The 14079-nt window shown below is 45.7% G+C and overlaps 1 protein-coding gene across 2 annotated transcripts in view; it reads right to left on the bottom strand.

Moving 5' to 3' along the window:
- The window catches only part of COL24A1 (collagen type XXIV alpha 1 chain), a 322172-nt gene that overhangs the window by 46972 nt on the left and 261121 nt on the right, over nt 1–14079 (bottom strand). For both annotated transcript variants that reach the window (XM_073643550.1, XM_073643551.1), the window contains exons 35-40: nt 11267–11320; nt 10839–10892; nt 10230–10337; nt 9525–9578; nt 2981–3088; nt 2564–2617 (exon numbers count right to left, since the gene is read on the bottom strand). In XM_073643550.1, coding sequence (XP_073499651.1) covers nt 2564–2617; nt 2981–3088; nt 9525–9578; nt 10230–10337; nt 10839–10892; nt 11267–11320 — 432 coding nt within the window. The remainder of the gene's footprint in view (nt 1–2563; nt 2618–2980; nt 3089–9524; nt 9579–10229; nt 10338–10838; nt 10893–11266; nt 11321–14079) is intronic.

Genomic DNA, 14079 nt, shown 5'->3' with positions numbered 1-14079 from the left:
CAAGACTTATGAAAGCCCGCATAAAGTTTGCTGAAAAAACACATGAAGGACTCAGACTATGAGAAATAAGATTCTCTGGTCTGATGAGACGAAGATAGAACTTTTTGGTGATAATTCTAAGTGGTATGTGTGGAAAAAAACAGGCACTGCTCATCACCCTACCCAATACAATCCCAACAGTGAAACATGGTGGTGGCAGCATTATGCAATGGGGGTGTTTTTCAGCTGCAGGGACAGGACGACTGGTTGCAATTGAAGGAAACATGAATGCGGCCAAGTACAGAGATATCCTGGATGAAAACCTCTTCCAGAGTGCTCTGGACCTCAGGCTTGGCCGAAGGTTCACCTTCCAACAAGACAATGACCCTAAGAACACAGCTAAATTAACAAAGGAGTGGCTTCAGAACAACTCTGTGACCATTCTTGACTGGCCCAGCCAGAGCCCTGACCTAAACCCAATTGAGCATCTCTGGAGAGACCTGAAAATGGCTGTCCACCAACATTCACCATCCAACCTGACGGAACTGGAGAGGATCTGCAAGGAAGAATGGCAGAGGATCCCCAAATCCAGGTGTGAAAAACTTGTTGCATCATTCCCAAGAAGTCTCATGGCTGTACTAGCTCAAAAGGGTGCTTCTACTCAATACTGAGCAAAGGGTCTGAATACTTATGACCATGTGATATTTCAGTTTTTCTTTTTTAATAAATTTGCAAAAATTTCTACATTTCTGTTTTTTTCAGTCAGGATGGGGCGCAGAGTGTACTTTAATGAGAAAAAAATGAACTTTTTAGAATTTACCAAATGGCTGCAATGAAACAAGGAGTGAAAAATGTAAAGGGGTCTAAATACTTTCTGTACCCACTGTATGATCATTTGATTGGTTTTACCATATTAATGCAATACCATAGTATTGCAGTATGTAGTTAAAATGATATTTTCTTATGATGCTCAGCCACAGGCTAGGATTCACAGGAGGACAGAGATGGTGCATCAGTGATCGTTTTATTTAAAGAAGCACTCCTTCTCCCATCAAAGTTTTTATCCTCTTAATATATTGCAGTCATCATATTATATAACACTGTGCACTAACAATTGCTCATTTTGCCTTTCTACCCAATTAATTCTTCTTTTTTTTTCTGCTCTATGTTAACCAGGAAGTCTCTTCTCCCTGCATTTTTTCACTTTTCCATTACTTGACATCATGTGATTAAAAATAGACCAGCTGAATCCTTCTTAGCTCTATGTAGAAACAGGAGGTCAATTTTCCCTGTATAAGTCATGAGTCAAGGCAAAAGTACCTGATAGGGGGAGGAGGGAGCAGCTGGGTCAGGGGGTGAAGAAGGGGATGATAAATGCAGGGACAAGAGACTTCCGTTTTTTACATAGAGCAGCGAAAAGAGAGGAATTAGCTGGGTAGCAAAATGAGCAATTGTAAGTACACAGTGCTATATAATATGATGACTGCAATATATTAAGAGGATAATGATGGCAGTGCTTCTTTAAATGCCACTGACAGCGGCAATTAAATCGTTATTCCGGCATTTTCCTGCTGTTGTTTATGTAAAACAGCCGTAATCTCCATGTCCCATACACATTACACCGCATGTTGTGAAGAAGTTAAAGGCCTGATCGAATGAATCTGATCATTTCCAGTATAATTGAGCAATCAGCAATAGTTTTCTCATTTCTCTTGATCACGTCTTTTATTATGACCTAAAAGTTACCATTTGTCAGCCGGACATACTCTCATGTAAACGGGCATCTGATAGTCATCAGTGATACAAACCTCAGCATTTCAGGAGAAAAACAATCAATCTTATATGTGATCACAATGAAAAGAAGAAAAAGAAAGATCATTGTTCATTAATGCAAGTGTTGCAAACATTAAGGACTTGCTGCTTACGTCAATTTATGGTTCCATGTAAAAGCACGCTTGGCACATGTTCTCTTATCCAAGGAGAATGTGTGGTGCTCCTAGGCCAGGGTTTTATCTTATGTCTTCCACAATACCAGGATATATTTATTTTTGGGCCAGTGTTGGAGAGTCAATTATTTTGACGGCTGAGACCACAACCAGTCCCTACAAAGAAAAGATTGGGGCAAAGTCCATTTTGTGAATGGAGAGGTAGTGAGCATGTGTGGCGGAGCGGTGGTTGCACATGCTCACTACTATGCCATTGACACAGGGAACTTTGGTATCCCCGTTCTTATAACCAGTAGGGGTCCCAGGTATCAGACCCCCAACGATCACACATTTATCACCTATACTGTGGTGTTTTATGTTCTCTAGGGAAAACACAATTTGCTAAAAGCACCACAGCTTAATATCCTGGAAGCTGAAGGATCAGAATTGGGGATAATTGGTTAACATTTCTCCCACGAGGAGATATTTGGCAGACAGATGAGAGGAGCTGCCATAAAACAGAGAGACACCCCTGTTTCAGGACTTTTTATGTAGAACTCCCCCATTTCTATCACCTTACCATTAAAACAGAAGCAACATAAAAACAACAACAATAACAACAACAAATTAAATTAAAAAAAAATGGTCAAACTTCTTACCCCATATCCTGGGATCCCAGGCTCTCCTTCTGGTCCCATGGCTCCTAAATGCCCCTGTCCAAATACAAGCAAGTCACAATTACTTTACATATGGCACAAAGCTTCCTGCCTTGTTGTGTTCTTGATAATTGGGCATCTGATTATAGTCTTGCTTTATTTATCCCACTTGAAGTAAATACGACATCTTCCTGCGTGACTATGTGGTGAGATAAGAACAATTCTCGGAGTTTTGCCCCCTGGAATTATAAGGAGGAATGTCTTGGCTCTCGTAATTACCGTCCTTTGATCTAAACACGGAGTTTATACCGTAGACACAAACACTGGCGGTTTTATGTTGCTTTTTGTTCTCTGTTGTGCTGTTACATCTGATGACGCGAAGATGGTGCTTTGATTTCATCTACATTCAGCTATACCCACCAGTGGTCCTCTCGTGCCCCGCGATCCTTTCGGTCCTGATTCTCCCGACATTCCTCTGTCACCGATGCTTCCAATCTCTCCAACCGGCCCAGTCTGACCTTTGTCTCCCTATAGGGGACATTACCAAAATTAGTTTTTTTGGGGGGGAGGTTTTACAATACATTTAGATTTCTTAGACATTGACATGTGGAAATCTAATAAGATGAAAAAAATAATTAGATCATTCTGGACTCTCAAACCTAATATAAATCTGAATGTGTTTCAGGACAGCACCTATGGAATAATTAATATATGGTTGTGGTCATGTAATAGTGGGGAAGGGCGTAGCCTTCCCTTGGCACTGAGATAGTTAAAGGAAGTGTTCCTGAAGTCAGACCTCTCTGAACTGTTGGTAGACCAAGCTAAGGGGTTAGCTTTAGTGGTCCAGTCAGTAGAGTAGAGGGGGAACTTAGTGCCCTGATCAAGCCTTGAGTGACATAGAGCTTGTTCCTGGCATAATTCCTTGTGGGCTGCAGTATCTGAAAACAGCCACAAGATGCCACTGTCCTGGGTGCAGATGTCAGGTTGAGTCTGCTAGCAGTGTTACAGGCAGTGATGAGTTAATTCTGTGTGATGACAGCTCACTGAGGGTGGGCACATTAGGAAAATCTCTGTTTAGTTTCCAGAACCAGGAAGTGATTCTTCAGTAAGAGATTGGACAGTGAATTGTTCAGGCAGCCTGACTATAGTGGCTGCTAGGGTAGACGGGAGCCCCATACCCTCAGACAGTGGGATCACTAGTGTTACAGTCCCCCTACGCAAGAGCAAGAGTCCTGTTAGCCGGCCGGAGAAGCTCATCAGAGGTAGTGAGAACCCGGGGCACTTCTAGTCTGCAGGAAGCAGAAGAAGACAAATAGGACTCCAGGCTAAGACGTGGGGGAGAGATATTGGATCCAGAAGAGTCTCTCTTGGGCTAGAGATTAGAGCCACAGAGATGCTTCACTTAAAGAGGGAACCAGGGCTGAAGGAGTTACCAGTGCCTGTGAGAGAGATGATAACCTGTCGGGCCTTATCCATTATATTGGCCTGTAAATATTGTACATATTCCTCTTCCCCAAGTAAAGTCCAAGTTCTGGTTAAGAACCTCGTGTCCTCTGAATTTATTGCTGCCCTGGTCCCAGAAGAGAAATGCCTGGAGACAGCCGCGATCGGATGGCTTGAAGTAAGTGAAGAGCACCACATACACAGCCACACTTCAGAGGGAGGACACGTATTGTCTGTAGGGTGCCAGAGCGAGAGGGGGCTACAGCTCGCCCACGACTACCTCGCTGGGGCACCTTACATTTGGCATAGTCGGCAGGATGCGAGCTCCTCGCATGAAGAAAGCGGGGAAGAGCCGACGCAGAACACTGAGGAGAAAGTGTTGGAAGGCATGCAGCCCAAGATGGCGGCCCGAAGCATGGATTCCAAGATGGTGACAATGGCGGTAAAGTCTGGGAGAAGAACCGCCAATCGTGGGAGTGGACGGCGCCGGAGAGCGCGAAAAGATGTCCAGCCCCTACGAGTTCCGGCCCAAAGAAGGATGGGCCCAGCAGTGAAGATGCGTCCCAGGATGGGACGTCCAGTGAGGAAGAGGGCGCGGCGTAAAGTGAAGTCCGGCCCCGTGAGTATCAGCGCGCACAGAGAAGGGGCGTGGCTGAAGGCAGAGCTGCCGAGAGTGATGAGTGACGCGGCGGTCGCGTCAGAAGGCCGGCCCAGGAAGAGGCGGAGTGGGACGCGCAAGACGCGCGTCACCGGTAAGCGACTGGCGCCATTTTCTGTCCGGCACGTGAGAGGAAGGAGGTGCTGCATTGGACGCTCCGAGAGAATGGCAAACGGAGGATCGGACGACCTGTCCGGAGTGCGCGCTGAGGAAGAGATGCTGGTGCTGAGTACCCCAGGGGCTGCAGGTTAGAGTCGCTCGCTCTTGGATGCCGCCTGTGAGTTTTTACCCCCAGTGGTCCACTAGGCCCGAACCGGAGCTGGGCCTGCTTATCCATGAGTCCCGCGTGTGGTGCTGAAGCCGGATGCCGGGAGACCCGTCCCCCTCAGCCGAGGGTGGAGAACATTCTGGTGGGGCCGGAGCAACAGCTGCAGAGGAGCCTGACGGAGGTGAGCAGCCTATACCCCAGCGGCCGGTTTCGCCTGCCGCGACAGCTTCCAAGGCGACAGGGGGTGGTGCGGAGGCGAGGCCTCCCAGGAAGAGGGCCCCGCAAGAGAGTTTTTGGCAGCTGGCAGTGGAGGCCATCAACACCCCCTCGGCGAAGCGTTACGCCGAGCTCGGGAGTCTGAAGTGGACTACCCGCAACCCCCCGATGACGCCACGAGAGCAGCGGCGATGGACCGACACCTTCCTCAGAGGCTGGCTGGAAGGGTCCAATGCGGCACGGAGAGAGTCGGTGGAGGCGTCCCAGACTCGGGGGCGAGTCCTCGAGTTCCACATCCGTGAGGGGTACGGGTTCCTGGAGGAAGAGTGGACCGGGGACGAGGTATTTGTCACCCGTGAGGTCATCAAGCGTGACTACCTGCCCGACGGTCTCCACAACCTACGTGTGGGGGACATTGTCCACTTCGTCAAGTGTGAATGTTCCGGAGGGTGGTACGCGGCTGCGCTCACCCGACCGTATGAATGGAAAGATCTCCTGGAAAAGGACGAAGAGGTCTTCAGAAGGAGGGCCAAGAGGGAGGCTAAGCAGCGCTGGGCTAAGGAAGCCCCTAAAGGCTTTCTGCCCCCACCTAAGGCCAGTGCTCCGCCAGCAGAGGAGCCTAGGAGGCGGCAGTGGGGGTAGATTGTGAGCGAGGAAGAGGAAGATCTCGCAAGTGGCAAGGAAGCTGATTTCCCTAGTGAGGTGCCAGAGGAGGAGTCGGCGCCACAATACCCAGGAGGGGCTGAGAGAGCTGTCGGGGAAATTCAAGCTGGCACCAGTAATGTCATCCACAGCTTTACAGTGACCAGCTACGGCCCTACCCAGGTCGGCTGTGGCAGTGCTACATCCTCGGACGAGGACCCTGGGCCTACTAAGTACCCCGATCAGCCTTGGAGGCGGAAGAAGCCACCTTCCTCTGCAGCATGGGCCACCTTCATGAAGGAACGGAAGGAGGCCCGGAAGAAGTGAGCTGGCTAAAAGGTCCGTTAACCTTTCACCTTTTCTTCTACTAGGACCCACCAGCTGTGGTCCTGATTCTGGGACTGTTTCCCAATGGGGGCGAAGTGCCCCATGTTGAATTAGGTTGGAGAGAAAAATGGAGGACTGTTCCCCTACCTCCCAGGCCAGGAAGGCCTTAAGCAGCACTAAAGTTGTGTGCCCAAGAGAGCTGCTGTTTTTGTTTTTACTTTTTATTTTTATTTTTGTTGCGCCTTTTTCTGCTGGAATTTAAAATGCTGAGGCACACCTTGAGGATGGATATCCTCCAAATCTAAGAGACTTGCAGCCTAGCGGGAAGAACCGGTGACCCCCGCTAGGGCCAAGAAGAAAGAGACTCACAGGGTGTTACCTGTGACTGTGTGCCTCAGAATGCAGCCCTTGAAGGAGATTGGGGGCTATTGAGGTGTTGGCCTGTCTTAAAAATATGGACATGGACACTGTGTTTCCAGGGTCCTTACCAAGAAGGACTGGTACTCCTGAGAAAGTTTTGAAAAGTTGATAATGGACTGTCCTGAGTTGCTGTTCCGGGGCCCTTAACCGAGAAGGGCCGGTCTCCCATTCAAGAAGACGTTTTTCAGGACCAGTCGTATACTAAAATGTTTTAGTAAATTTAGTAATGTGATATAATGTCATAGCTGCTGATCTGTGTTGATTGTTTAGTGTGGTCGGGGACTACCAACATTAAAGTGTCGGGGAATGTAATAGTGGGGAAGGGCGTAGCCTTCCCTTGGCACTGAGATAGTTAAAGGAAGTGTTCCTGAAGTCAGACCTCTCTGAACTGTTGGTAGACCAAGCTAAGGGGTTAGCTTTAGTGGTCCAGTCAGTAGAGTAGAGGGGGAACTTAGTGCCCTGATCAAGCCTTGAGTGACATAGAGCTTGTTCCTGGCATAATTCCTTGTGGGCTGCAGTATCTGAAAACAGCCACAAGATGCCACTGTCCTGGGTGCAGATGTCAGGTTGAGTCTGCTAGCAGTGTTACAGGCAGTGATGAGTTAATTCTGTGTGATGACAGCTCACTGAGGGTGGGCACATTAGGAAAATCTCTGTTTAGTTTCCAGAACCAGGAAGTGATTCTTCAGTAAGAGATTGGACAGTGAATTGTTCAGGCAGCCTGACTATAGTGGCTGCTAGGGTAGACGGGAGCCCCATACCCTCAGACAGTGGGATCACTAGTGTTACAGTCCCCCTACGCAAGAGCAAGAGTCCTGTTAGCCGGCCGGAGAAGCTCATCAGAGGTAGTGAGAACCCGGGGCACTTCTAGTCTGCAGGAAGCAGAAGAAGACAAATAGGACTCCAGGCTAAGACATGGGGGAGAGATATTGGATCCAGAAGAGTCTCTCTTGGGCTAGAGATTAGAGCCACAGAGATGCTTCACTTAAAGAGGGAACCAGGGCTGAAGGAGTTACCAGCGCCTGTGAGAGAGATGATAACCTGTCGGGCCTTATCCATTATATCTGCCTGTAAATATTGTACATATTCCTCTTCCCCAAGTAAAGTCCAAGTTCTGATTAAGAACCTCGTGTCCTCTGAATTTATTGCTGCCCTGGTCCCAGAAGAGAAATGCCTGGAGACAGGCGCGATCGGATGGCTTGAAGTAAGTGAAGAGCACCACATACACAGCCACACTTCAGAGGGAGGACACGTATTGTCTGAAGGGTGCCAGAGCGAGAGGGGGCTACAGCTCGCCCACGACTACCTCGCTGGGGCACCTTACAGTCATACGGTGGCATGTCCAGTGTGTGTGCTGGTCAATGTCTAATAGTCCCTATGTGACGGACTCATTACTACACAGTGAAAGTATAAAAGTACTAAGGAGACAATTGAACCCTACAAGACAAATGTTTGATCACTGGGGGCCTAACTGCTGTGACCCTCATTTATCACAAGAATGGTGGTCTAATGTCCCTCTCCCATGTGGACGGAGTGGTACATGTGTGTCAATGGAAGCAGTAGTCATGTATGTGCACTAACTATTCCTCAGATCCAATTTTTAAAAAGTCACAAATGTCCTCCAGTTCCCCCTTTCTCACTCCTGGAAGGATTTTAAGTACACCTGAAAATTTTATGCGTTTTTAATTTTGTGCAAAATTCATGAACCATGTGTGCCATATTTAAGAATTTGGTGAAGAAAACGACAACGACTATTACATGACAAAAAAAGAAAAAAGTGACTTCATAAAGACAGCAAACAATGAATCGGCTCTATGTCTTCATTCGCTTAGGGGAAAAGGGACCCCCTTTCTGAGAGTGCCAGCAGACAGGCTCCCTGCAATCATTTACCCTGTGAATAGGCAATATACAGTATGTTGTTCTTGAATGAACCTGTTTGAGGCCATGTCCACACTGGCATCATGGTTTCTGTTTATAATAGAAGCCATATCCATCAAAGTGGTCCAAACAGCAACCAATGGACTCCATTCACTGGATATGGGATCCTTAGTGACTTGCTATTCCTCCTGTTAAATGTAATGAAACCCACAACAAAATCTTACAATGCAGTGCTAATAGAATCTCACTTAAAGGGAATCTGTCAGCAGGTTTTCGCTTCCTCATCTGAGCAGTCTGATGTAGGCAAAGAGAAGCTGAATCCAATGATGTATCACTTAGATCACTGGGTGCAGCCGTTCTCACACAATCAGAGCTTTTAGATTTAGCATGAAGCAGAGCTGAGAAAGCTAACTCCGCCCCCACCACTGCTGACCCCGCCCTCACCAGGCTCTCCATATACAAAGTCCATAGACAGTTAGGTGCCTATCAAAGGAGGGGGTGTGTCAGACCAGGGCTCAGGTGATCAGCTAATCACAGCAATGATAAGCTACTGGTGCTAAAACAATCATGGTTAGCAAACAAAACCTTGGAGCTTCATAAGAGAGGCATCTCTGAAGTCTGTGTTTTAACCACTAACTAATGCTGTCTTCAGATTACATAGCAAAAACCTGCCGACATATTCCATAAAGGCATTTAAAGGGGTGGCCCAAAAACATTTAAAAGGGTGGCCCATAATCAGCATTAATCACCTGTGCACAATAGGTGATAAATATATGATAAAGTATAATCATCCCCCACCAATTAAGAGAATGGGGGACCCATTTTTCCTTTTTACACAGAGCGACGATCATGCGTGCCTACTGCTCCATTCACTTTCTACAGGAACTGACAGGGCCAAGAAACCTTCACATTCACAGTCAGTCCCACGGTTATTTGCTGAGGGGTCCAGCTGAGGGACCCCCAGTGTTCAGACATTTTCATGTATCCTGAGGATAAGATATAAATGTTGTTTTTAGAGCAGTCCCTTTAAAATGTATGTGGGATACCTAAAGACTCTGTTTCAGGTGTGTAGTATGAGGAGTTGGCGTTGTGCCATGTTAAGGGGGTCTCACCTTCTTGCCAGGACGGCCCCTGTGGCCTGGATTTCCTTGTTTGCCCTCCGGTCCCTGTTAGGTAAAGCAAACACTAATGACTATTGTATGCAATATATTTAACAAAAAATGGCTGCTCTTTAGTGATAAGCTATCCACAGTAAAAAAAAAATGGAGTCAAGGACAGGCTTATTTAATACAAGTTCCAGCTCTGATTATGAAACAAGAGCTTACTTTCCTGAAACTTAATCTATATGATAAAAGCACTTTTCCACCAGGTCCAACAATCACAAAATATCTTGATAGTTGTCAAAGCTCTGTTTTTCTGCTACAAAGCTCCAAGCTCCCTACATACAAATAGAATACTTTCTGCCGTGACCACTAGGGGGAGCTTACCGCATACTACTTTCTTATTGAGTTCTACGTATAACCAGTATGCAGTGAGCTCCCCCTAGTGGTGACGACTGCAGGCGGACAAAATTGTATCCTGTAAAGCTTATCCTATGCAGGTAATGTGCAAACCTGTATCAGAGAAATGAAGCTCTGAAGCCAAAAACAGACATGAATCATCTTCAGAATTTCACGAATTTAAATGAAAAAAAAAAAAAACAATGATAAAATATTGTTCAGCGGCGGACCTTCCCTTCACAAATTCCATTTGTTATGATCCGTTATGTCACTGAAAACACATTTCTATGCATAGATATAGAAATAAAGGGAACATACCGGTAATCCCAATCTGCCTGGTTCTCCGCCAGATCCCTGGACGCCTGGTATTCCTCCATCCGACTTTTCTCCGTTCTCTCCTTGAAGTCCAGGATCACCCGGTTCACCCTTCAAAAAACATTTTTATATAAAAATTAGGAACATTTTAGCAGAATAAAAGACATATATAATAATGGTTACTGGTAGAGATGAGCAAATAAAATGGCAGGAGCCTGGTCTAGCAGCCACTGAACAGGAGCCCCATGAACCTCCCCCTACCTGCCGGCATGGCTTTTTCCCCATTTGATTATCCGGCCTGGCGGGACGTCATTGTTGCGGTGTGACACACACAAAACGTCACAGGCCGGCTAATCAACAGAGGAGCCGGAGTTGTCCATAGGGTTCATAGGGCTCCCGCTTAGCGGCCGCAGAATACTGATCTACCCGCTGGACCAGGTTCAGCTAATCGATTCACTCATCTCTAGTTACTGGAAATTTACAAAAGTGATATGACTTTAGTTAGCCAGATGGCACATTAGTGTCTGTCGATTGGTGGGGTCATTGGTGGGGTCCACTAGAGTGAGCTCAGGCAATTAGTGAGGAGCCCATGATCTCAGAAGTGGCTGTTACCTTTGGGCCATCTTTTCCTTGAACACCATCTTCCCCAGCAGGACCTGGTCCTCCCTGTTTTATTTTCAAAGGAGAAAAAAAAAGTTTAAAATTGCCATAGTGGCATAAATGTATTAATTGTGCGACAATCATCAACCCACTAAACAATGTGATATAGAGAAATAAAAAAGTGCCCCCCACCAAGGAGCTGGCAGCAAGATCCCACGGAGATACTTCTGCCAGTGGTAAGGCTGCTCTGGCTGTAGTCTCAATGACTGGAGATAGGCCAACAAGTGGGCCCCCATTGGTAAATCTGTGAGTACCGCTATGAAAACAGTAGCCCGAGATGGATTATACCCAGAAAGCCAAGCAAACATGGTAATTGTAGTCCGCTTTGTGCTTGCTAACAGAAAGTCTGATGTAGCAGTGCACCCTGGGAATGAACTTACCCGGACTCCTGGCTCTCCTGTTGCCCCTGTGTTACCGATACTTCCGATGTCTCCCTGCAATCAATAAAGATGAACAATCACATGTGAATTTAGTAAGGATAAAAATGATTCATAATTAAAGGGAGTCTGTCAGCATAAAAAGACTGATCAAACCAAGCACTGACGCTCAGTGCACCCTTGACGTGGCTGAGCAGTTCAGTGCACCTTCCCATGCACTTGTCTTCCACCTATCACTGCCCCTTCTCTGGCTGCAGTAAAGTCAAAGCTGTCAGTCAAGGAATAGGGGGGTGTAGATAGATACAAAACAAGTAGGAGGGAAGGTAAACAGAACCATTCGGCCATGACAAGGGTGCACTCAGAGTCTGTGCTTGGTTTGCACAGTTACTTTGTGCTGAAAGATTCCATTTAATACTCTAACAGCATTATAAAATTGCTCTCAGTATGTTGAATGTTACACACTAGAACTTTTTTGTGCTCATACAACCATTGATCTTCTGTAATTCATATGATTACTTTTCAAACAGGCAGTGATTCTCCGCCATACAGCAATTTTTCAATAAAAATCATAATAAATCCTAAAAATTATACAAACACTTAACAGAACATGCACAAAGAAGAAAAAAATATCTCAGCAGTTGTTATCTTAGGCCGGTCATTTCCTTTAGACTTGTTTTGTCTCATATTGCAATTAGAACTTGGAAATACAGTACAGACCAAAAGTTTGGACACACCTTCTCATTTAAAGATTTTTCTGTATTTTCATGACTATGAAAATTGTACATTCACACTGAAGGCATCAAAACTATGAATTAACACATCTGGAATTATATACTTAACAAAAAAGTGTGAAACAACTGAAAATATGTCTAATATTCTAGGTTCTTCAAAGTAGCCACCTTTTGCTTTGATGACTGCTTTGCACACTCTTGGCATTCCCTTGATGAGCTTCAAGAGGTAGTCACCGGAAAAGGTTTTCACTTCACAGGTGTGCCCTGTCAGGTTTAATAAGTGGGATTTCTTGCCTTATAAATGGGGTTGGGACCATCAGTTGTGTTGTGCAGAAGTCTGGTGGATACACAGCTGATAGTCCTACTGAATAGACTGTTAGAATTTGTATTATGGCAAGAAAAAAGCAGCTAAGTAAAGAAAAAAGAGTGCCCATCATTACTTTAAGAAATAAAGGTCAGTCAGTCTGAAAAATTGGGAAAACTTTGAAAGTGTCCCCAAGTGCAGTTGCAAAAACCATCAAGCGCTACAAAGAAACTGGCTCACATGAGGACCGCCCCAGGAAAGGAAGACCAAGAGTCACCTCTGCTTCTGAGGATAAGTTTATCCGAGTCACCAACCTCAGAAATCGCAGGTTAACAGCAGCTCAGATTAGAGACCAGGTCAATGCCACACAGAGTTCTAGCAGCAGACACATCTCTTCAACAACTGTTAAGAGGAGACTTTGTGCAGCAGGCTTTCATGGTAAAATAGATGCTAGGAAACCACTGCTAAGGACAGGCAACAAGCAGAAGAGACTTGTTTGGGCTAAAGAACACAAGGAATGGACATTAGACCAGTGGAAATCTGTGCTTTGGTCTGATGAGTCCAAATTTGAGATCTTTTGTTCCAACCACTGTGTCTTTGTGCGACGCAGAAAAGGTGAACGGATGGACTGTACATGCCTGGTTCCCAACGTGAAGCATGGAGGAGGAGGTGTGATGGTGTAGGGGTGCTTTGCTGGTGACACTGTTGGGGATTTATTCAAAATTGAAGGCATACTGAACCAGCATGGCTACCACAGCATCTTGCGGCGACATGCTATTCCATCCAGTTTGCGTTTAGCTGGACCATCATTTATTTTTCAACAGGACAATGACCCCAAACACACCTCCAGGCTGTGTAAGGGCTATTTGACCAACAAGGAGAGTGATGGGGTGCTACGCCAGATGACCTGGCCTCCACAGTCACCAGACCTGAACCCAATCGAGATGGTTTGGGGTGAGCTGGAAAGCAGAGTGAGGGCAAAAGGGCCAACAAGTGCTAAGCATTTCTGGGAATGCCTTCAAGATTGTTGGAAGACCATTTCCAGTGACTACCTCTTGAAGCTCATCAAGAGAATGCCAAAAGTGTGCAAAGCAGTCATCAAAGCAAAAGGTGGCTTCTTTGAAGAACCTAGAATATAAGACATATTTTCAGTTGTTTCACACTTTTTTGTTAAGTATATAATTCCACATGTGTTAATTCATAGTTTTGATGCCTTCAGTGTGAATGTACAATTTTCATAGTCATGAAAATACAGAAAAATCTTTAAATGAGAATGTGCGTCCAAACTTTTGGTCTGTACTGTATATAAAGAAAGCCCCCTCCCAAATGTGTCCTAGGAGAAAGCAGTACGAGCCCCCCACTCCTTTTCCCTGTGTACAGAATTATTAGAGGGAATGTGTCATCAGAAAATGACCCATAGTGTTTTTCAGTTACATTTTTTAATTCTTAATTTTGATAATTGTCCATTTTTGTTCCAGTTTCCCGTATCACTAACTATATTCTGTGTGTGTGTTTATATATATAAATTTTTTTTATCTATATTTAATATCAGAAGTCCTGCAATTTTCTCACTGGCCACTAGGCCAAGTATAAGACTCATACTTCCTGTTCTGTACGAACGACTTTTCAGCAGTTTCATCATTATCATCACAGACCGGATTAGAAAGAAAGGTTATTATTTTTACTAACGGCCTTCAGCTCGATCTGGAGCCTTGGTGACTTGATGGATGAACGCTCTGTAGGAAGATCGATCTTGTGCAGCCTAGATAGGTCCACCGGGT

Source organism: Phyllobates terribilis, unplaced genomic scaffold (assembly GCF_046119375.1).
Source record: "Phyllobates terribilis strain yellow unplaced genomic scaffold, ASM4611937v1 Scaffold_8__6_contigs__length_399053987, whole genome shotgun sequence".
In the NCBI taxonomy this organism is placed as follows: Eukaryota; Metazoa; Chordata; class Amphibia; order Anura; family Dendrobatidae; genus Phyllobates; species Phyllobates terribilis.
This window is presented reverse-complemented; position numbering and strand designations above follow the sequence as displayed.